This window comes from Scleropages formosus, chromosome 18 (genome assembly GCF_900964775.1).
Source record: "Scleropages formosus chromosome 18, fSclFor1.1, whole genome shotgun sequence".
Taxonomy (NCBI): domain Eukaryota; kingdom Metazoa; phylum Chordata; class Actinopteri; order Osteoglossiformes; family Osteoglossidae; genus Scleropages; species Scleropages formosus.
In genome coordinates this window covers 7,063,364-7,087,526 of record NC_041823.1, presented here as the reverse complement: position 1 = coordinate 7,087,526, position 24,163 = coordinate 7,063,364, and the positions used below count along the sequence as shown (strand labels likewise).

Below are 24,163 nucleotides of genomic sequence, written 5' to 3'. Positions count from 1 at the left end.
GCGCTCTCTCATTTAGTGGGCGGTACTTGCCATGATTTTTCCTATACAATGAAGTATTTTATTCATTAATAAATATAAAAGAAATTTAAGTTTCAATTTCAAGTTAAAGTGCATCCCTACATGAGCGTAGCAGTGTACCTCCAGGGTTAAAATGTCTTTTAGCCATGAGTCTGTATGGACAAATATAATGGAAAATATGCATAAACAAACGTGCATTTGGTTTCCATGTGTTCTACAAAATATTTTAGAATTAATATTTTGTTCCAAGATAAAAGGAAGCATTGTGAATATCAGGATTTTCCTTTATTTCAAAGGGAAAAAACAAATACACATTGAGTAGAAACACAAATGTTTTAACACTGCAAAATAAAGAAAAGCAAAAAATAAATACTCCATTAGTGTTCTATTAACAGCGTCCCTGAAATACAATCATTGAATTTATTGTATGAATCAACATAAAATATAATATACATTCTTTTTTAGACAGCATTCACCTGACTCTGCTATGGTGTTTAAAAAGCAGACAGTGATGTATGTGGAGTACTGCTGGTGTCCTGCTGAGGACACTCCATCCAGGTGTGTGGGTGCTGTGGACAGTGACCTTCAGGTGAACACTCACGCACAGCGACACCGCACCGATATCTTCAGAGAGATTCCATCTGACCTTGGGTTCTACCTCACTGCACAATCTGGCCTCCCCGCTACTGTCCCCAACGTCAAGCCCATCTAGAAGAATAAAAAGTCATGCTTGATAGCAGGTGGTGTAGTGGTTAAGGCTACCTTGCAAACTCATGGTTCCCAATTACATTTACAAAGTTTTACATCTAAGACTGTTTAATAAAGACCATGATTACATTATGACATAAAAAAATAGGCCTAACCCAGTAGAGAGGATTAGAAAAATTTCTACACGCACACGCATGCGCACACACACAGTCTGAGACCGCTTGTCCCATGCGGGGTCGCTTGGAGCTGGAGTCCAACCCAGCATTACAGAGAGCAAGGCTGGAGGGGGAGAGGACACACCCAGGACGGGACGCCAGTCCATCAGAAGGCACCCCAAGCGGGACTCGAACCCTAACCCACCAGAAAGCAGGCACAGGCCGAAGGCCAAACCCACTGTCACCACGCCCCCCCCCCTTAGGGCATAACTGCCTAGCAAATATATCACTTATGGAGCTGAATCAATGTCAATACATTTACATCTAAATGTATTAATTTAGCTGACGCTTTTCTCGAAAGAGACTTATGATGTTGATCTACTTACAGTTATTTACCCATTTATACAGCTGGGAAATTTTACTGGAGCAATTAAGGGTAAGTACTTTGCTCAAGGGTACCACAGCTAGAGGTGAGATTCGAACCTGCAACCTTTACACTACACTACACTACACACAGTACACTACACTACCAACTGTTCCCTTATCCCTGGTTCCAACCCCCACCCATACTGTAATGCCTTTGATCAGTGAGCTTACTCTGAAATATTTCAGTAGCAATTCTTTGCTGGATAAATGATTGCATTTGACTTAGTTTTGTGTACTAACATTGTACATTCAGTGCTCTGACCAAAGGTGTCAGCCTAAGTAATAATAATTGATCAACAGCAAGAGGAAAAGGAATGTAAGGCAGGGAGGACGTGTCGATAACCAGAACGTGGGCTCTCAGCCTGAATGCCGTTGGTTCAAGTCCCACTCACGAACGCTCGAGAGAAGTACAGTCCAGTACACTATATTATTCTACTAGAACAAAAGTCATCTTTACAGATGAGTCACGGTGCGCAGTGAATTGCGGCGAACGGTGATCACTCTGAGTAGTTCAAGCGACGGAGGCAGGAGGGGTGACGAGCTCGCACGAGGAGGTGGGAGGGTCTCCGCCCGAACAGGCGCGCGCCGCAGTCGAGCTCGCGGAGGATGCTGGGGGTGGGGCCCCACGTCCCTCCCCTCCCCTCCTCTCCCCTCCCCTCAGTACTTAATATTCAATCACCCGACGTTGTTTACAGGCGCAGGACGACGTCGTCAGAACAAAAATAGTTCATTCATTCATTCATTCATTGATTCACCTCGAAGCGAGAGGGAGGAAGTCCGGGCGCCTCAGACGGCCGCCCCTGCGCCTCGTGCCCCTCCGAACTCCGGGACGCGGGCGACCGCCGCAGAGCTCGCGATGGAAGCGCGGCTCGCGCCGCATGCAAATACGCGCGCTGACGTAGCCGATCATGTGGCTTTTGGCGTAGATCCCTCCGTGATCGGGGACCCTGCGCGTGGTTTTTTTTTCCACCGCCGTCGTCGTCTCCGGGATTCGGACGGAACCTTTAGAATTGTGTCCTCGCGGCCGGCTCCGCGCGCGGATTACAAGGAAGATACGGCCTTTCAGACCCTCACCTTAGGATCCCCCACCTTCGGAACCCCCCCTTCACCCAACGTCCGAGACCCCCCCCTCCCCGGCGCCGCGGGCAGGTAGGAATCTGACGGGTTCTCGAGGGAGGGGTACTGACAAAGAAAAGTGTTAAAGTTAGAGCAGCGCCGGGGGGGGGACGAATGTTTTATTAACTTTCGACCCTGAAGTTGCGGCTGCCCTCCCGTGGGGGCACCCCCCCTCCGGGGGCAGTGCAACTGTGCAGTGAAATAAAGTGGTTCCAGCAGCTGTGCAGCTGACACGCACACACACAGTAAGTCCCCCCCCCCGCGTGGAAACAACCAGAACATAGAACATGGCCTCCGCTCCCCTCCGACATGGAGGCGCTGCGCCGCCGCGGACGCCCGTCTCAGAACGGCCTTCCTGCCCGCCTGCCTTCCGGACAGAGCTAATGGCGATTCCTTCTCCTCCTCCTCCTCTTCTTCTTCCTCTCGTTGCTCCTCTCTCTGGCTTGTCTAGTCAGTGCGCGCGACCGAGCTCGCGGCCGCTCGCGACTTCCATTTTCGGGCGCGCGGAGGAGCGGTGCACGGCGCGCCGCGCGAGCCGCAGGCGCAGCCGTTGCAGCGAAAAGCCGCATTAACGTGGCGCGTTGTCCCGCCTCCCTCCGCGAGGATGTGGGACCGGACGGCGGCGCGCTCCTTTTTCCACCTCCAAAAATACACCACGCACGAAGTGCCGGGTCGCACGCGCACCAGCACCAGGCGAACCTGCATGTTGACCTTTCGGAGGAGTCCGCTCCATCACCCGTGACAGCGCGGCATTCTCCTCCTCCGCCCGCGTGTCGCTTCATTTTACCCTCCTTACTTGACGGTGCGCACGCGGGGTCTAGTGAGGGCGTGCACGTGCCCCCCGGAAGAGGGGCTGGGATATAACTTAGCGTGTCTGAGACTGTCTATATATGAGAAGTTTCACCTGGCTCATCATCATCCCCCCCCTTCAGGCGAGGTCCTGTCCTCAGCTCCTTCTCGAGAGCCTTTTGTTTGCCTCGTTTTAAGGACATTGAGCGGGCCGCTGCGCGTGGCCCTCCGTTAAAGGGCCAGTGCGCAAAAAGGGGCCCCGAACACAGTGCGTCCTGCTGCGGGGGCTGGTGCTCACCTGCCACAGCCGCTTCCCCTCCAGAGGGATTTGAGCTCACTGCCCACACAAATTATCCCGATAGGGCTCGCAGAACATCCCCAACGCGTATTGCGGTGCATGGAAAAAAAAAAAAAAAAAATGTGCAAATACAGGAATTCAGTTGCATGAGTTAAGCTGATGATACTTTATTAGGTTCACATCTGTATCCATGTGGTCTAATGCTGTTGATCTTGTGCAGTGTGGGATTCGAACCCCCGGACATTCCGATTGCAAGGCAGAGGCTCTAACCTCTACACATTATTGATTGATTTTTGCACAATTTCACAGAGTCCATGAGAGTTTTTTTTCCAAAGGAGCTTAAAATATTAGTCTGCCTACCTACTTTTATTTATTTAGCTGATGCTTTTCTCCAAAGCAACTTACAATGTTAGTCTATCTACAATTATTTACTCATTTATAAAGCTGGGTAATTTTACTGCAGCAATTTGAGGTAAGTACCTTCCTCAAGGGTACTACAGCCAGAGGTGAGATTTGAACCTGTGACTTTTTGGGTTCAAAGGCTGCAGTTCTAACCACTATGCCTCCAGCTGTCCCCACTTTGAGTGGGTATGTCTTCTGTAAAACTCTTATTTGCTGCTATTCAGTATCTACTGGTATCTAATGGTTTTGTTTGTTGACTAGGTTGACACCTGAATGCCAGGTAAGGTGAGTAATTGTCCAAAACATGGCTTAATGTGGTCGTTGACTCATTTTAAAAGGAAGTGGGTATAGCCTTTAGCTCCTTAGAGTGTCCATCATCACTCTTACATTTATTCATTTAGCTGATGCTTTTCTCCAAAGCAACTTACAATGTTAAGGTTACAATTATTTACCCATTTATACAGCTGGGTAATTTTAATGGAGCAATTCAGGGTAAGTACCTTGCTCGAGGGTACTACAGCTGGAGGTGAGGCTCGAACCTGCAACCTTTGAGTCCAAAGGCAGTCACTAATCGCTATGTTACCAGCTGTCTGGCTCTTGACTTTGGTGTCAGCGTAGAAGACGGTGATGATCACGTCGAACCGTGAGGGTCGAGTCCCAACTGCGATCCTCCAGGAACGTCGGCGCCGACGTCCCTTGTCTTGTTCCGGATGTCGAAACTTGGCAGCGACTGCGAGGTCACTTGCGCTGGAGATAGCGTCGAAAAAACATTTGCAACCCCGGAAACATTACCGCGTGTGTTTATTCCAAAATTAATTTCATTTTGCTGAGCTGTGGCTTTTTCTGGGACATCTGACGTAGAAAGAGATTACAAGCAGCTTTGTAGTTTATTTGAAAAGGCTGAGAGGTTAAAGAGCAGTAACTATCACCTTTTATGTTGCTAGATAGTGTCATTAAATAGTAAGGTCAAAAGAAAAAACATTGATAAAGCTGGACCACACCTCACATTTTTATTATTTGCATTCCAAAAAAAAACATAGACCTTGGGCCAAGTTTGAATTAACTAGTTTAAATGCTCCCACGATCCATTGTTTCTCTAAGTAACAGCTGATAATGTTCAGTTGTCATGCTTCTCTTATCTAAGCAGGGTAAAGACAGGATTTACAGCGGAAGAACTACGGTAACTGAGCGTGTTTATTTTTGTTTGATGGGCACAAACTAAGCTGTGAGCCGTTAGACTTCACAAACTTGGGCTTTTATGAAGTTATCTGCCATCGTGCTGGTGTCGAGTCGGAGCGAGCACATTGGAAGCTTCCAGAATGTTCCGTCCTCCACGGGGTCCTTAGGGTGGAAACTGTGGTACTGCGTGCAAATGCTGCAGAGTTATTGGTAAATATTAGCCTACAGTACAGCTTTTATATTTCCCAGATCCAACTTTGCCTATTCTTGGTCAATTTTGACCGCAAATGGGCACTAGCCTTGATTTCTAGAAGCTTCCCATCGTTTCAATGGGACGACGATTGTTTAATTTGATTATTTTCGGCAGTCCTTCACTGGAACAAGAGAGATCGGGATCCTGGTGGCTCACCCAGCGGTGTGAAGATCAAGCTACGGGGCCAGCAGCTTGAAACGGATTTGCATTCCTTTCCCGATCTAATGACTTCGTTATCAGGACACGTCAATATTTATTTTAAGCCGCTTCTTTGATTTTTGAAAATATTCCCACAATGTATCGTCACGTTTTCCTGCAAGTCTCACAGGAGGACAGATGTGCTGAGACGCTTGTGGAGGGGATTCTGAAAATATTGTAATTAAGTAACTTACAGTGGAATAAAAGAGCGGTCCTCATTCGGGTCAGTTTGACACACCCGCTCTACTGATTTGCTGTGTTTAAATCTCCACGCTCCCGTCCCGCTCGGCAGAACGTTCGAGGCTCCCGTAGCAGTCCGGCAGATTTAATTTCAAGTACGAAATGGAACGACTAGTGTCTTCGATCAGGGCGTACCGTGCCTCAAGGCCCTCTGCTTCCACGATAGGCTCTAGGCCACATGACCCTTTACTGGGCTGTTGATGGATGGATAGGCGGATGGGTGGATGAAATGGAAGTAATTTCTCTCTGCTGTTGAAAGCCATTCAGATGTTTTGAATGTGATAGCGAGGCTCTCCAAATAGTGGTTTTGTTGCAGCTGGGCTGCAAAGGAGGTGTTGCTGTTGGGCTTTTTTAAGCCCCAGGTCCCACACACGTTGTTAGACATTGTGGTGCCGCTCTGGTCGCTGAGGTCGATGTGGCCAATGACGGTTGCACCGATCGTACCTCGGTCCCCCAGACAAGGGCACTGGGGACATCTTTGAACTCGCTGCTGGGAACTGTTCGTGGTTCGTTGTTTGCCCTCTCATGCCTTTACGTTGAGGACGCGTGGTCAAAAAGGGTTGATCGTTCCAGGAGCCCTTCCGTTGTCCCTTTGAAGAGGGTGTTTGGAGAACTTTACTAAGCAGCACCTCCCTCAGTGGCATAAGTAAACATTTTGAGCTGTATAAATGGAATAAAACAGATTTGCGAGATGTGTACGTCTGCGGATAAAAGCATGCGCCGTGCTGCTAAAAACTTGGTTTCATAATGTTGTCTTGGTTTTTTTTTTTAATGTTAATTTAAATTGATTTGGCACAGAACTGAGCTGCAGGGGAAATTATAGAGGAACAGGCAACTTAACGAAGACATTCGAAGGGGCCTGGATTACGGTGAGTGGCTGACACCGGATCGGGGACCACTGGAAAAATGAGTCGCACGACGTGTCTTGAGCAGAATGGTCCAGGTTGAATGTCCTGCCCAACCAGGTAGCGTGATTTGGTCTCCTTGTCCTTTGGATCTCGGAGGTGTTTCTCCCCACCGCCACCACCACCCACCCACCCCTCCTCCGCTTGTGACGACCGAGCAGAGGGTGACTAAACCGGTGTCGGCCGATGATGTCATCCTGTGGGCTGAGCACTGCTCAAAGGCCTGCTTTCTCTGTCGTCGGCGGCGGCGGCAATGACTTCATTCAGACGAGCGCTCCTGCCTCGCACGGCCGACACGTTCTGAGTCATCCAACCATCGCCGTTTTTCCCTTGGCAAAAAAAGAACCTAAACTAAGGTTAATGCTCACGTTTTACTGCGAACGCCTGTTACGTTTCAAAATTAAATTTCTTAAACATTTGTTCTTTTTTTTTTTTTTTTTTTGCGGCGAATCAGTGTTTCCCCGGCCAGTCGAGCCTCTTATAGACAGTGTCGTATGAAATTTTTTTTCATTGTTTAACCAGATGGTGAAAGTTTAGAATGGGCTGTGGGAATTAATGCGTGTAAGCGGTGTCGCCGTGCCGCAGCGCCCGGTCGGCCACGGAGTATGTTGTTTTGCAAGGGAGCCGTGTGAAAAATGACCACCGCAGGGAGGTTCGTGCTGAGAGAGCTGGGATGCTAGGTGCGATGCCACAGCTCGCAGGGACTAATGGCCCGGCCCGGCCCATGCACGAGTCCCAGCCAGGCGGGCAGTACAAGGACTCAAACCCAGGGCCGGATCGCTTTGCGCAGCAGCTGCATTGAAGATGCTGCATTTTTGCACTTTGTCCCGGTTTTGCAAGATCTACATAAATTTGTGCAAAGATGTGTCAGATGAATGTTTCCAAGCAGAACCGAAGGCCCCTGACCATACGGCCCTGCAGCGTATCGGCTCGCCCCGAACTCCACACTCCAGCCTCTGATTCATCCTTTACTCATCGCCTGCGTTGCTTGTCTTTCACAGCAGTGTGTTTTGGCTCTATTAAATGTCAGCTGTTGGTTTCACCCACTATAAGGCAAAATCTCAAGAAACGGAGCTCTTTGAACGTCGCGTTGTTGCGCAGCTCAGGAAGCCGAGGAAGAACGGCGACTGAAAGCGCTTTAACTCCCCTGCGTTCGTTTCTCGTGTCCCATCGAGAGGCAGCGTTCCGTCAGGATCTCGTAAAGTTGATATTTGATCAGCTGTGTAGTTCTGTTTTATATTGATGTTCCCTCCAAGGCACATGATGTCCTACAGTAAGTATGTGTCTTGCAGACAAATTTTTTGTTGCGGGGGGGTTTTTTTGGTGTTAAAAAAGCATCACTGTTCAGTGTAGACAGTCATCCTTCAGCTGATGTTTTGTGAAATTACTTTCATGTGTTGTTTTCTTTCATCTATCTATCTATCCATCCATCCATTCATTAATAACCGCTGGTCCGGTGCAGGGTCACGCTGGTCCAGGGTGTGTCCTGGAGGCATAGGCCATGAAGCAGGGTACATCGTGGATGGCTATCGCAATCCTTGGGCTGTGGGAGGAAACCAGATCACCCAGAGGAAGCCCCGCACGAATGCGCACAGAACATGCAAACGGCCCACGGACTGAGCTGGATTGAGATCCACGTCCAAACCCAAAACCCAGGAGCCCTCAGGCATCAGCACCACCTGCTGAGCCGCAGTGTCGCCAAGTTCTGTTGACAAAGTTGAGTAAAAGTAAAGTGACAGTGAGCCATTTTCTGGCTTTTTGTGCCTCTAATTAATACCAGAGACATTAAGGGAGAACCAGTGGTGTGATGTAATGTCACAGATGGTGTTTGTAGAGATCTCTCCAGTTGCTCAACATCAGCTCACTGTAAGGGTCTCTTCCCTGCTGAGCCCCCCCCCATATTTACAGAGGTACCACACGGAGAGCGCAGCTGTCCGTACGCTGGACAGCCTGGCTGCGTTTGGTCTCGAGCGCTGGATGAAGGGGTCTCTAATTGCTGTTTGGCCAGGGACCAGCGAGGAGGGGGAGGTCCATGTCCAACAGCATCCCCACCCCAGCCACTCCTGGTCCCTGCTGTGGGGGCTTTACGAGGCCCTGGAGTCATCCACCCTGGGAGAATGACCGCTGCAGAACTGAGGGAGGAGCACATGCTCTGCTAGGTTCATCGTTACCCTTCAAAATTCCCCAGGTGACCAAGTGCCTCGTTTTCATCTGTTCGGCACGCTGCGCTATTGATCATTTCATTTTGACAAGGTTCTAAACGGGCCGCCATCGTTGTACGTGACAAAGGTTGAGGCAGCCTTGGAAAGCACACATTTGTTCGCCGTCACACGGTGGGTTCAGATCCCTGACTTACCGTCCCAGTCAAGTGGGAGTCCGCTTGGGCAACACCTCTGTGGGACAGAAGATCTGGGTTGAAGAGTGAACGCGGAAGCGACACGCAGGCGTCATCCGTCCCTGAGATGTGCGGCAGACGAGCCGGAGACACGGAGCCTCGTTTCCTCCTCAGATTTGTTCACCTGGGCGCCGAGAACGAGGTGCTTTCTGGCAGGTGGACTCACGCTTTGCACTTATAAGAGCAGAGCTGCTTTATTCCTTGTTTTCGGCTCCACGCGCAGAACGTGAAAGTTGTGCGTGAGTAAGATGTTCAGAGCGAACCTGCCGGTGTAATGTGGTATGATTCACCTGCGTGCTCATCTCCTGTAGGTTTGTGAGCCGTGAGTGGTGTCGCACGCGCTCGTCTCATGCACGCACGCGGTTGCCGCTGTCGCCCCTTTCTCGGTCCCCGGGGGATGAGAGAACGGGGAGGGAGGTGTTTCCATAGTGCCCATTTCCCCACTCGATTTTGGACCGGAGCTGTATTTTGCCGCACTTCTCCCTCCCTCCCGAGGACGTTAATGGGGCGGATTGTTTGTCGAGAGGAAACGCGGCCGAGTTGTTTTCCAGCTGGGGACCAATGAGTCCTGGCGCCGAGTCCCGGGCTGTCAGAAGGATGAGCGGTTAACAAAATGTACGAGAGCTGCGGGCGGCAGAGCGGTGGAGGAAGCGTACGCTCCCCTGGGGGTGCGACGGTGCCGTTGCTGCTCGTCGTGGGATCGGCCCGCTTTGACGCTCGGGACCAAGCGGATGTAAGTGAGGGCTGCGGCAGCAGGTGGCGCAGCGGTTGCGACTGTGTATAGCTGATGGACCTGAGTTCAAAGCCTCCTCCTGCTGCACTGCCTTTCATGAAGGTATTTCCCCTAAACTGATGCGGTACAAATACCCAGCTGTATAAATCGGTACGTCAGCGTGAAGTTGATTATCTAACGGTCACCCTGAACGGAGTGGAATCAATTCAAAATCAACGTTTCCCTTTTGGTCAAACATCGGTGAAATAGTACTCATGTGAGGTATTGGGTAAAAGTGTCAGATAACTAATCAAAGAAAGGTCAGAGGTCGAGGTCCACAGCACCCACAGAGGTTTTCACCAACGGCGAATTTCAAACGGACGATTTTTTTTTGATGGGGTTTTTTTTTCCCCCCATATATACACACACCTCCCCGAAGGAATGGCATAGCGGCTGCTTTCTCCCCAGCAGCTGCCTGAGGGGGAAACTTGCCGAGAGACGCGCAGCTTGACGGCTTCCTGTCCCGAACCGATGCTCCTCTCGCCTCCTTCGTTCTTCGATCCGCTTCGTGGGCTCTTCTGGTCTGCCTGTGCTCTGCAGCATCGCACCCTGTGCGTCCAGGATAGATTCTGGAGCGCCGCAGCCCTGCGCCGGACAAGCGGTTACCGGCAGTTGACGAGCAAACAAGCGTTTGGCGTTTCGGTGAATGCTCGCGGGGATGAGTACGCGAGCGCACGCGCCTTGCAACGTGTCACCGGTCCAGACGTGGCGGGACGGTTCCCTGTGTGACGTCTCGACTGGAGAATTTGGGTACTCTCCATTCCATGGACCCGTCGCCTGCCGGCAGCCTGATTCAGTTTGCCTCCGTGGTACTGTCAAACGGTTCGTTTACCTTAAGACGATATTTTTTTTATTTTTCTTAATACGAAAATGTTGGTTAAGAAGCAAAATCATCAAATAACTTTACGGTGTGACTTATTTTGCCTGTCGGGGTTATTACCTACCTTCTCACAACCGTAACGTCGTCTTTAGAGCTGCTGCCTTTGGACCGAAAGGTCGCAGGTTCGAATCTCGCCTCTAGTTCTAGTACCCTTGACCTAGGTACTTACCCTGAATTGCTCCAGTAAAATTACTAAGCTGTGTAAATGGGTAGATAACTTTAAGTACCTTAATGTTGTCAGTGGCTTTAGGGAAAAGTGTCGGACAAACATAAACGGTGCTTATTTTGCTCGATTCCTCATTTTTAAACATAATCAGGTGCTGTTTGTTTTGAAAGCTTGTTTCGCCACGTGGGACGGAGCAGCGAAAGCTGTGCACAACATGGTTTTGAAGGCAGAATGCACCATCAGAGGGGCCAGCAGACCGTGCGCCGCCCCCCTCGGACCCTCTGCGGCGTTTCGCAATGCCCCGGCCGGGCCTCCGCTGGGGGTCCCGCTCCGCAGAGATTGCGCTGCGCTTCTGGCTCGAGCAGAAAGGCAACGCGGCGTCATTGCCTCCCTCTCCACGCAGATGGCTTTCGCAGGCGCCTCTCCCGGGTGCCCGCGTCCGCCGTGTTCCCGAGCGCGGCTCCGCTTTGCGCAACAAAATGGCTGCCGCGCAGGGCTTCGGCACCGCCGCCGTCGCTCGCCGACTCTTTGTAACAGCCGTTCTTTCCTTTGGTTTCTCGTAATGTGTCGCGTCGACAGAAAAACGCTGTGCGTGAGAAAGGGACTTCTGGGAAAACACGGCTTTGTCTCGAAGAAGGAAAAATGAGAATTTCTTTGTGCAGCGATGGCGTTTGTGATCCATTCGTTGTCCTTATCCACCCGTTTGCTCCCATCACCAGTGTCCGCTATAGGGTTGCAGTGGCCCACAGTGTCTTCCGGAAGCTCCAACCTGGACAGTCCGTCACAGGGCGGTCGCACACACTCATTCGCTCACATAGACACGCTTTGGGCAATTTGGAGTGACCGGTTCACCTGGAATACGTCTTCGGACTGTGGGAGGAAACCAGAGCACCTTGAGGAAAGCCGCACAAGTACAGGGAAGCGCTGTGGTGTTGCTTTGTGGTAGATGCTGCTGCTGCTTATTTGTTGCAGATAAGTGTCCGATCGCCTGCGAGTGAGACGATGCTGTTTTGCGGTCAAATTCCTAGCTGCCTTGTGAGGAACTCATGAGGACCAGCAGTCGCTCTTCCTGCTTCCTCTTTGTCACCCGAAGCACGTTGCACAAAGAGCATATTTTATTCACAAAAGAACATTGTATTATTGAAGTCTTTTCTGTTGGTTTAACTCGAAGTAATTAGAAGTAATTAAATTGACTAAGTATGCAAGATATTTCCAGAACCCGCACTTTGCTTGTTTCCATGGCAACATCTCAATCCACAGTTCAGCGGCTGTTAAAGAACCTCTCTGCCGACTGTCCCCAAACCCACCTGGCTGGCGCATGGTGCCGATGAGAATTGGGGCGGGATGAAGTCCCCACCCGCAGACGATCCCACCTGGTAACCATGGCGATTTCTGTACACGGTTGCTCTACAGAAGAGCGCTAAATACAGCAGCAGCCAGTTAGCCCCAAAAGCTGATTGCACGCTTTGGAGAGAAAATGTAAGAGGAAAAAGTGCATGTATTTTTAGCGTTCCTCACAACATCCCTCATTGCCCTGTCTTATCCTCACGTGCCCCAGCGACCGCTTCGTTTTTACTGTACGGATAGGAGCTCGCGCTGAAGCCGACTCATTAGAGCTACGAAAAATTAGCTCATTAATTCGGAGGCAGCGTGGCGCTTTGGTGCCGTTTGAAGGAAAATGGACAGTGCCTTTTTGCCGTATCGCTACCATCTTTTCCATTCCTGAGACGGCCATCCCGTGACCCCTGCGTACTGTGACGTCCGCAGCAGAGTCCCCGCTTCAAACGTCGATTACGATTTATGAAACTGAGATTTATGCCTCCGTCTGTTCCCATGCAGAACTGGCAAGGTATTAAAGGCCTTTGATGAGATTTAAATTAATTCGGCATTAATTCCAAATTCAGGCGTCGTGCTGAGAGGAGCGATATTATTACTCGGTCCCCCCCCCTTGCATTGTCAACACAGCGAGAGGGGATGTTACGTTTTATTATTTAACGTTTCTGTTCCGTCAAAGGAGAACAGTGTCTCTCGTCTTCCCATTATTTACATTTCACAGGATTCCTGTCACTGCCTTTGATGAGAAATTTCTGTGCCGTCAAAGTGTCGCAGCGTGGTTCCCGCTGCACGAATGTGAAGACGTGTAATTGTTTTGCTGACAGACCCGTTCTTTTCCCTTTCTTCTTCCCCTCCTCCCTCCAAATTGAATGTGACTCTCGGATTGTTGCGCTGACTTTATCGTGTCTGCTGGAGCGTGTCTCTGATTTGACAGATTGCCCGTGTCGGTGTCAGTGATTCCCACGTGTCCGGACCATCGGCGTCGCTCTTCCGGGGACTCTCTGTCCCTCGGACGCGGAACCGATGCTCTGTCACTGTGGCTCTCCGCTCTCCTCCGTCATTGTGTCACTGGGATTTACCGGCGCCGTACCTGGACCCGTGTCACCCGCGGTTTGGGAGATGCGCTTTGCTGACAGTTTCCAAACCCGCCCGGAAGGTTCACCTGTCCCATTGAGTGTCAGGGAGGAGAATTGCCACATTGATGTCACCAAAGTAGTATACCAGTCAAAAATTTGAGTCCTGGACACCAGATTTACAAGCTCACCTCCTCAAAAGGCTTTTGCTTAAGTTTGAAAAGGAAATCGACCATGTCTTCATTCGTTCATTTTCGCTAACCGTTTGTCCTGCTAGGGGGTGTGGTGGCGCAGCAGCTTTGACTGGGTCCGGTGGGTCTGGGGTTCGAGTTCCGCTTGGGGTGCCTTGTGGTGGACTGGCATCCCGTCCTGGGTGTGTCCCCTCCCCCTCCAGCCTTGCACCCTGTGTTGCCGGGTTAGGCTCCGCTTTGCCACGACCCCACTTGGGACAAGCGGTCTCAGACTCTGTGTGTGTGTGTGTGTGTGTGTGTGTGTGTGTGTGCGCGCGCGCGCGCATGTCCTGATGAGGGTCGCGGTGGTCCAGAGCCTATCCTGGAGTTACTGGGTGCAAGGCTGTCTTCCCAGTTCTTCTGCAGCAGTTCCTAGAGGGGTCAGAAGTAGAATCTTACACCTTCTCACGAAGGTAATTAATTTCTCAAAACCCTTCGTAAGGTGAATTCTCAGAAAGGCAGAAGTACTATTTGTTTGTGTTAAAAATTATCATTTTCCTGAGCTGCAGAATTGACACCCATTAATGCAAAAGTATCACTAAACTGCTGTCAAATGATCGCATTTACATCGGTAGCTTTCCTTAAATATGTTTCCATTAAATGCTCTATGATACTGCATGGCCGTACAGCTGTACTCGTTCTGCTCCCGTAGGTATTACGTACCGCACCACATTAAGTGCCGTATAAAAGCACTCAAACAAAACATACCTACCTATAATACCGAGCATTTGTGTTTTAATTCAGCCCTTAATGGAAAAAAAGCACAAAAGAAATGAATAAAAACAATGCAAATGAGTTTACGCTCAGCGAAAGTTGAGGTGGTCCATATGGGGTTCGTCATCGTCAAGGTCATACGGGTACCATATACGAGCGAACGGGCGCTAATGGAGCCGGCGCAGCACGAGCCGAACCGTAAGTGGGGATGGCCCTGGACTCGCACCTCTCACGTTGAAGTAGGGGTATTAAAGGGAGCTCCTCAAAGTCAAATTCTTGTGTTCCGGATGGGCCAATCTAAGCGTATGACTGTATTGCCCAGGTTCACTCTGACTTTCCACAGGTTTTGTACTTCTACCTGGTAACCATGGTGATGTCTGTACGCCGTAACCTGGACGTGGCCCTTTCTCTCGCGGCCCCTCGGCTCCATTATAATCACTCCTCATCGCTGCGTCCCCAGGCCTGGAGACATTCATCTCTTAACTGCTCTCTTCTTCAGAGATGTATGGAGACCTGCTCACTGGTGCTGCCGCAGACGGTTGTTTTCTGCGTTGGAGTTGCGGTGTGTCAGTAGTTCTGTGCTTTAGCACGGTTTATTTATTTCTTTAGCTGATGCTTTTCTCCGAAGCTACTTACAGTGTTGTGGTACTTGGAATTATTTACCCATTTATACACCTGGGTAATTTTTACCGGAGCAATTTTTCAATTTAACTTTTATAGAGCTCTCTTCTCACACAGTGACACAGAGAATTTGAGCACAGCCATAGGGCAAAGAAACATACATCAGACAAGGAAACAAAGAAGACAGTTGAATACAGACAAGCATAATACATTACCAGTGCTTTTGTAAGTATGCCTACTGGCCATGGAGGAAAGGAACAAAAAATTCCCAACTGAAAGTTGAGGGAGGGAAAAAAAAAAAAACCTCTGGGGGTCCAAGTGCCAGTGGCTGCCCACCCCTCCTGGGCAAAATTTTGGACAAGTGGACAATATTATTATTATTATTATTATTATTATTATTCCTACTATAACATCACACCCATTCAGACACGCGGAGCTCCTCCGAAGGCCACGTCTTCCCGCTGTATGAAAGCATTGACGTATTCTCTCTTACGGAGAGTGCCCGTGGGGACGGGGCTGTGGTCAGCACTGCGCAGTCAGCAGGCGTTCATCTTCTGGACCGCAGCAGCACCGCGCTGACAAGAAGCCCACCAGCTAGCAGACCCGGCTGAGGACAAGGATGGCAAGTTCACGAGCGCGGCGGGACCTGTTGTCCAGCACGAAGCGCAGGTAGCCCGGCTCACACCGCAGCCGTAGGATCTCGTCCTGCGTGGGCCGCAGCCTCTCTGACCGCGTCGGCCACCGGCTGCTTGTACTGCACCAAAGCCTGCTCCACAGTGCCGCCCAACACTGCTGCGTGGATCGCCATCAGGTTGGATAGGCTGGGCCAGGCCTTGGGGTCAAAGGTCACCTCGGACGTGAAGTCGGTGACCGCCTCGAAGAACTTGAGTGTCGCATCCTCCGGGGAGCCTGTGAGGAGCATCGTGGCCAGATGCTCCGGATCCGACTTGGACATCTTAGCCGTGGGGTTTCTGAGGGACTGCACCTTCGTTGCGGGACTGAGCAGCTCTCACGGCTGGGGGAGGAAGGGCTCGTAACGGTGGTTGAAGATGCTCGCCATGGGCTGAGCCAGTTTCAGGTGCTGAATCTGATCCTCTCCCACGGGGACGTGGTTGAACCAGTAGAGCAGGATGTCGGCGGCCTGAAGGACAGGATAGGTTATACGGTCCCAAGCTGCCCTCGCTCCTCATCTTCCACTCCGGCAGCTGTCACGGACGCAGCGCCAGATGCAGTCATGTCCGGGATGTCATGCCGCAGCACGAACCGTGATGGAGTGCAGGTCTACGATGCTGTAGAGGACAGAGCTGTGACGGTCCTGCAGGTTCACCCAACTCTCCAGAGCACCCAGGTAGTTGCCCAGGTGAGGGATACCTATGGATTGGATCCCAAAGAAGATGCAGTCCAGAAGGGCGGAGCTCTCTGCCATCACCACCACTCTGCCTACGAACTGCACCATGAAGTCGCCGAGTGGATGAATGAGCTGCTTCGAATTCCTTTGCGCCGCTATCTTCACTATCCGAAGGATCACGTGTGCGGAGCACTACGGCTCCTTGGGAGGGACACGAGAGACAAACTACTGCTTTTTTTTTTTTTTTTTTTTTTTTTTTTTTTTTTTTTTTTCTCCCCCCCCCTCCCCTGTTTTCTTTTCTTTAGGGTAAATACCTTTCTCACTGGTACTACAGCCAGAGGTGGGAATTGAACGAGCTGCCCCTATATCCCCTCGCTAAGCGCTGTCCAGTTTCTTAGTGAGATCGAGTTTAACGTTTCATTTGACATTTTATATCGCACAATATTTACATTGCCTTGAGTGTCTTCCTATCTTTCCTTCTTCCCTACATTTCTTTACAAAGAATTGAGCAGCATAAATAAAACGATTAACTTGCAGTTTTTTATGCATCTTTCATGCTGTTTGAAAAGATACAGAACAAAGTGATAAATACGATTTTTTAAAAAAAGATAAAAATGGCTTAGGGTACTGATTTATGTATTTCCATTTCTCATAGTTTTAGTGCGATTTTTGTCATGTTACGTCTACGTTTTGGTTTGCAGTTTCATCCTACTACTTGTGAACCACACACATCAATAATCACTAAACCGCTCTGTGGGATGTCGAAGGAGCAGAGGGTCTTCGGCGGAGTCGAGGGTACACTGTGTTCACACCGGGATTTTACCCTTGGATGGTCAGTCCTGACATTGCGGCTTTGTCAACTGGTACGATTAACAGACCTGCAACTGCGTCTTTACAACGAATGGGGAGAGATGATGTTCTTGCTGCTGCACAGTTGGGGTAACAGTGGAGAGAGCAGTATGACTGGTAGTGCGGCATTAACTTTAGTGCGTGGTGGGAGGTAACCTGCTGGTCAAGGATTCAGGTTTGGGGTTGGATTGTTGCAGGTCCACTTCCCCGATGTTGTACCTGTGAACCAAGGCATGTGCCATGGCTGGCATTTGTAAAAAGTCGGGTCTAGGCTACAAATGTTTTTCGAACTGAAATCCATGTTTTTTTCCTCTGTGTGAAAATAAAGATCCTAAAATCAAAAGCACAGAGTTGCGGGTCTCTCCAGGCCAAGGGATTATGGGATATCATGCATGCCTGATGAGGTTCTCCTTTTGACGAGTCCTTCCGATGTGGCCCATGCGGGCGAGCAATCGCCTGCCCTGGCACCGGTGCAGGCTTCAACCTGGACCTCCTGCGGAAGTACAAACCCTCCACGCCTCCCATACATCTCTACGGCTTTACCCTAATTAATACCTGTGAGGAAATCATTAATATGCAGCAGGGAGGTAGCGCAAGGGCAGCTCAGTGTCTGCTGTTGCCATGGCTACTGCATAGCAATGAAGCTCTTCTTAATTTTTAATGAGCTCCCGTAGCGCTCCTTAAACCGGAATTTGTGAGACATTGAAAGGAGCAACTGTCTTTTGTAAAGCTTTGTCTTTTTGTTTGTTTGATTTTCTAAATGACATTTTTCCTCTTTAGCATCTCAACACCTTTTATCTTTTTCTGCATAAACTGTGAAATTGAAATTGAAGTAAAACCCCAATAATTTCCATAATGAGGGATAAGGGCATATACTGATTTTCACCAATATCTTAATTTGCCCTTGCTGATTTGCATTTTTCCCCCAGTGTTCTCCTTTTGCCAAGAACAAATTCCCAGCACTTTCGTGTTAGTGCTTTATTAGGATTTTCTGTACTTTTTCTCAAGTTATTCCGTTTTTGCTTGCTGCAAAGATATGCGTGTTGAGTCGTTGCCAAGTATCCCCCCCCCCCCCCCCCCCCAACTCCTAAAATTTGTTCTGATTTCGCTTATGAATAATGGAGATATATAACTGCTAAAGTAATGATTAAAGCATTGATGTAGGGCATATTTCATAGCTTGTGTAAAGTGCATTTTAATACAAGCAGATATTCCCATTGCCGTTGCTGCAGAAAGTTCTGGAAGGATGAGTGAAGCGAAACCCCACGAAGCAGCGTTTCCGTTCCGTGCAGCTGCTTCGCTACAGCTCTAGCTGTACTCGCGGACCCAGTGCTGGACCTGGGGGATGTTGTTAGGGAGCACCGCCACTTGTTCCAGGTTTTCGGACCCCTCTCACGGCAGGCCGTGACCCATTTTTGCACGTGGACTTGAGGTTCGTTGGGTTTGGACACTTGCAGCATTGCTGTCTTGGATACCCGCAAACGGAGAGACTCCTGTGCGTCTTGAGTCCTGGTTGGTCTGTTGCTAGGCTCCACGGCTGCCTTCTTGAGCTATTTTTGGTTACTAACCGAACATCACTTGGCTGCATTATAGCTCAATGACGATGAACTCTTGCAACTCTTTGTTTTGTTACATTAATTGTTCTTAAGGTAATTTGAAATTTCCTTTGCAGTTGGACATTTGAATGTATAATTGTTAGCAATTTTAAAAATTTCAAGTTGATCTTTCTACCTTGTTAAAGAAATAACGGGTGAAATGAAGTCTGCTTAATTTCCTTTTGTTACTTTTTTTCTTTTGGCTGTTGTAGACCATTATTTTTTAAATCTTAGAAGCTATAATAGCAAAGTACATGTTTTGTTCATGATGGAAATAAAATGAAATTCGGAGTCACATAGACCATTATAACCTCTAACTGGGGTGCCAGTAGATTGAAAATTGACTTTGAAGCTTTCTTTAATTATTGTGTTTTTTGCATTTAAATAGATGTCAGAAACAGTTCTGCAAAGAGAATGTGCGTTGCAGGAATTACAGAAAAAAATATGCTCTTTCCTCACTTTGAGCTCTTTTTACAAACGGAAAAGCCACAAGTATTTTGAATGCAAAATGATTCCCCCCCCCATTATTTAATATGGACATGCGACAATGGCTCAGAATTGCAACCTGACAAATCCTTTTTTTTTTTTTTTCTTTCCCCTTTTCTTTTGGTGTGAAGTACATACTTCCATGGAAGAATGACTGTTTTCCTATCAGCTGAATCATGTCTCACTGAAACTTATTTTTACTAGCCTACTCCATGTTCTTTATTCCTTTCCATGTCAAACAAATTACACTTATACAATTTCCTCTGAATCACCTGCCTTATACCTGTTCTCATCTTAGAATATCTTTTTTTGGTCTAGGTTGGACTGTCTGTGATGAAGTCCTATGAAGTCTTCAACTCGAGCTGACACTGGCCGTCAGCAGGAAATTCCTGAAAGAAGAGTCTAGAAGGCAGTTCTGTCCTTGAAAGCAGACTCCCCGGTCTACATTACTTGGGTCGACATCGAGTCCAAGCATGGCAAGTCGAAGGAAGTCGAGTACTCCTTGCATGATCCGAGCCAGCGATGTGACAGAACAGGACGACTCTGATGAAATGGAGGTGCCCGTCAACAGCGCTGCAGAGAACAGCTCGCCCGATCTGTCCAACTGGTCTTTGGACAAGGACTCCTTGAGTTCAACGGGGGAGGTGAGGGGGGCACCCGAGCAGGCAAAGTCCACAGCAGAGCCTCAACCTCAGCGAAAACAGCAAGGTGGCTACGAGTGCAAGTACTGTCCATTCTCCACGCAGAACCTGAACGAGTTCAAGGAGCACGTCGATTCCAGCCACCCCAACGTGATTCTGAATCCCCTCTACCTGTGCGCTGTGTGCAACTTCAACACAAAGAAGTTTGACACTCTAACGGAACACAACGAGAAGTGCCATCCGGGGGAGAGCAACTTCAAGTTCAAACGGATCAAAGTCAATAGCCAGACAATCTTGGAGCAGACAATTGAAGGTACCAACAGTTCCCTCACTTATGCTGCCCCTCAAGGTGCGGAGGACTTTGCTACTTTTCCTTTGAATCGATCAGTCAACGAGAAGATCGGCAAGCCAAAAACGGAGAATAAGCGTTTTTTCCGCAAAGGAGAGGAGCTGGAAAGTAAACTGGACGGGGTTTCCCTGGAGCCGCCCAAGAAGCCAATTACAGCGCTAAATGTGAACGGGACGGTGATTATCCCAGAAGCCGCTCTTAAAGAAGGACTTTCTCACATAACGCCCTCCCTCCAGCGCCCGCCCAACTTCAACCTGGTACCAAAAATTGCCGTCCCTCTGAACACCACCAAATACAATCCCTCACTGGATGGAAACATGACGCTGATCACCTCGTTCAACAAGTTCCCCTACCCAACTCAAGCTGAGCTGTCCTGGCTGACAGCAGCGTCCAAGCACCCTGAAGAGCAGATAAAGGTGTGGTTTACTACCCAGCGGCTAAAGCAAGGCATCAGTTGGTCCCCAGAGGAGGTAGAGGAGGCCCGTAAAAAGATGTTCAACGGAACCATCCAGCCAGTGCAGCAAACATTTACAGTTGTGCCAGCGCAACTGACCCAGCCATCCAAAGCAGCACAGCCCCTCCTTCAGACTGTTCCTTGTCAGCTCCTTGGACAGTCTAGCCTGGTGTTGACACCCGTTGCCAACGGGTCGACAGTAACGTGTGCTCCGATTGCCCTCACAGTCGCCAATCAGGTGGTGCAAACTTTCAAGCGGCCCTTGCCTGCTTCCACGGCGACCCCCGAGGCAAAGAGGCCAACTATTATCCAGTCAGTTCCGGCTCCCCTGAAACCACCTTCCCCTACTGGCAATTTTATTTCAGATCAAAAGAAAACAAGAGATCAGCTCACGGTGTTGAAGGCCAGCTATGCTCAGAGCCAGTTTCCCGACGAGAAGGAGGTATACCGTCTCATAGAATCTACCGGGCTTTCCCGGGGCGAGATCAAAAAGTGGTTCAGTGACCAGCGTTCTCGTAACCAGAGGGGCCCTCTGCACTTGAACAATGATGTCTCACCGAAAGACGTGCTTCCAAAGTCAGTTCCCACTCAGTTCCCTCTCTTGGAGAGGGTCAAAGGCAAATCTTCGGAACAGCTAAAAATGTTGGAGGAAAGTTTCCAGAAGACCAGCTTCCCAACGCAGGCTGAAGTTGACCACCTGGTGAACGATACGAGGCTGTCCAAAAAGGAAATCGACAGCTGGTTTTCGGAGCGGCGAGCCTTGCGGGACAATTTGGAGCAAGCATTGCTGAATTCCATGGGCTCGAAAAAGGTGGAGGTTGAGGAGCAGAAGCAGCAGCTACAGAGGGGCACGCGCAACGGCGTGCATGAACAAGATGCTCCTCCAAAGTCCTCTCCCATCGCCATCGTCGCCCCTTGCCCTTCTCCTATTAACGGAAAGACGCTAGGGCTCCTCCGAGATGTCTTCACTAAGACCCAGTGGCCATCGCCGGAGGAGTACAGTCAACTGGAGTCCCAGACAGGCCTGTCTCGCACCGACATTGTCCGCTGGTTCAAGGACAGCCGGTCAGCCCTCAAGAGCGGAACCTTGGACTGGATGGAGCAGTTCCAGAAGCTTAGCGGCCAGTGTCGAACGGACCAGAGTTTGCTGCCGAGTTCAGAGAGCATCCTGCAGAAGTGCTTCCAGGAGGGGAAGATGCTTCGCGGGGACGACGTAAAGAGGACATCGGAACGGTCGAAGATCAGCACCCAGGAGATCACAGACTGGTTCCCCAGCAAGTTGGGACAGGGCACTGACAAGAGCGGAGTCCAGCACAGACAAGCGAGGGAGGTTCAGGAAAGCTGGGTCACGGTGACAATGGGGCTGGATGGGAGCACGGACTTGAGGGAAAAGGTGTTGGCTTCAGACCCTGATGTGGTGATCGGGGACAGCACTGGAAGGCTCACAGGATAACGCGTGTGAGGTAAACCCTGGCAGGATTTGGCCAGCGCTGCTTTCTTTTCAGGCCCGATTCTTTTCGGGATTTGTTGTTTAGACAATATTTCCCCTCGGCCCCAGCCCCCTCACCCCCCGAGAAATGTACCGCATGATTTTCCTAGCCTGTGCTGGTACACAAAATTATTGGTAAAGTACTGAATATTTATGGAAGGCAGGAGTACAAGTACACCGCAGTTGTTTTTGCAGAACAGTTAGAATGTCATTAAGTCAGATCCTCGTCTGTTGCCGCACATGTCGGCACTTTGTCGTTCGGTTAATTGTCCCTTTGGAAAACTGTGTTTGGCAGCGAAAAAGCAAACGTGAATGAGCTCTGTTTGCTGGAACAGGGCGGCACGTTATCCGGTAGGGTAGTGACATTTCCCCGATGACGTGGCGCGCCTCTCCGCTGCTCTGTGCGCGCTGGTTCGTGAAGCTCCCGCTGTTACCTGACAGCGGGACGTTCTTACAGCACGAGAGGCTCACAAATCCGTACAAAAAGTACAGTACCAGGGAAAGGGTTGAGCGCACCTGCTGGAAACGAGTTCTTTTTCACGAGGCATTTGGTGAGCAAGTCTGGTCAGGAAATGAGCCAAAGTCTTCCCAGCTCTTCTGCAGCACTTCCCAGAGATGTAGGACACCTGCGTGTTGCTTTGCTTTCACGTTCCTGTCCAGTTTGTCCCATACAGGTGTTGCCCAGGTTGCCCAGGTGGACTCTCACTTTTCACCGGTACTGTATGTAATGTACGCATTAACAATTTGGCATGCGCTCTTCTGCATGTGGTGCACCGTGTAATGTGTTTCTGTTTTTGTGGGTTCCCCCCCAGGTGAAGATGGAGGAAACCGTTAAGTTATCCAGCGGAAGGGGGAACAAAGGGGACAGATTCTATATTTTTGTACTTGGAGGCGGTGGAGTCAGAGACACGGGAGACCGTGAGCACTCGAAGCGTTGAGCACCCGGCGTCACCATCCAGTTCTGAAAGCGGACTGTTGCATTATAACGTTTAAAAAGGGCCCTTGTATATAATTTTTCTGTATTGCTACAGATTTGTACTTTTTTGGCGGGGGGGATTTTGTTACATTTGTAATGACAGTGACATATCTCTTTGCGTCGCATCTTCGTGGTGGAATTCTCTGCGTTTTGTATCAGACATCAAACCACTGCATCTGTCTGCCGAGATGTCATAGCATCCTGAGCACAGCTCGGTTGTGCTGATTTTGGTTACACGGATGTTCTTCATACCGAAGCCTTGACTGGAGGGGGGTGGCAGTTGAACTCCAGAGGTCTGCGGCACCCTGGCAAGGAGAGCATTGCTCAACGCCTATTCTTTCAGACTGCTCTTCTCACACCTTGGAGACAAAGGACCTGTGGTCATGTTGACCATGTTACTCCACTGGAGAAATAATTGCACCGAAGATGACACAGAGGCACACAGGACATGCCTTTTAACACTTTCTTATTTTTGCGCTGTTTTTTTTTTTTTTTTTCTGGTAGTTGTGGTTTTTGTCTCTCCCTCATACGAACGCGTCAGAACAGTTTATTACACATCGGCTCTGTGGATAGTCTAGTCACGGAAAGGACTGCATACAAGCTGCTGCTCTCTGGTGTTCCGCTGCTGCTCTCGTGTCATGTTCAGACTTGTATCAAGAATAGTGTACTGATATGGAGTTCCGCTTGCTTTTGTTTTTTTTTTTTTTTTTGTTTTTTTTAAATTGGTTGCTATCTTCTTGAGCCCAATAAAAAGACCCCCCATTTGAACATCTTGTCTGAGTTCTGTTGGGTGCAACTTTACTCAGTTTTCCCAAGGTCTATCAGCAGCTACACATTTCATCCTAAAATACAACACTTTTATTACTGCAATTCTTTTGGTTTGATTTGTAAAATGATTGCCCTTACTGGGCACGTTGTATATTTGTCGCCCTCTGGCTGTGAAGCATTTGCGCAGAACAGCCTTTCTATCAGAAAGAAGTGTAAATATAATGCTCATTTTTACCCAGTGCTTGAACACGGAGCTCTGCTAAACTCCACTGTGCCTGTTGATCAAGTGCACTTGGTTTTTCCACCCCGTGACGCCACATCGGCAGGGATGTCAA

The 24,163-nt window shown here is 49.4% G+C and overlaps 1 protein-coding gene and 1 pseudogene across 2 annotated transcripts; one reads left to right on the top strand and one right to left on the bottom strand.

The window, feature by feature from the left end:
• The first annotated feature begins 1,987 nt into the window (after window positions 1-1,987).
• LOC108940702 (zinc fingers and homeoboxes protein 2-like) lies at window positions 1,988-24,163 on the top strand. Of its 2 annotated transcripts, none has more exons than XR_001966582.2 (3): window positions 1,988-2,456; window positions 19,470-22,799; window positions 22,897-24,163. XR_001966582.2 is itself a non-coding variant. In XM_018763025.2 (3 exons), exon 2 carries the CDS (start codon window positions 19,625-19,627, stop codon window positions 22,046-22,048), a length of 2,424 nt encoding a protein of 807 aa, XP_018618541.1. In that variant the 5' UTR covers window positions 1,988-2,456; window positions 19,470-19,624; the 3' UTR covers window positions 22,049-22,058; window positions 22,897-24,162. The 2 variants fall into 2 exon arrangements, 1 of the variants encoding a protein (XP_018618541.1); XM_018763025.2 differs by having other exon boundaries at window positions 19,470-22,058; window positions 22,897-24,162.
• LOC108940534 (tryptophan--tRNA ligase, mitochondrial pseudogene) lies at window positions 15,293-16,475 on the bottom strand (annotated as a pseudogene).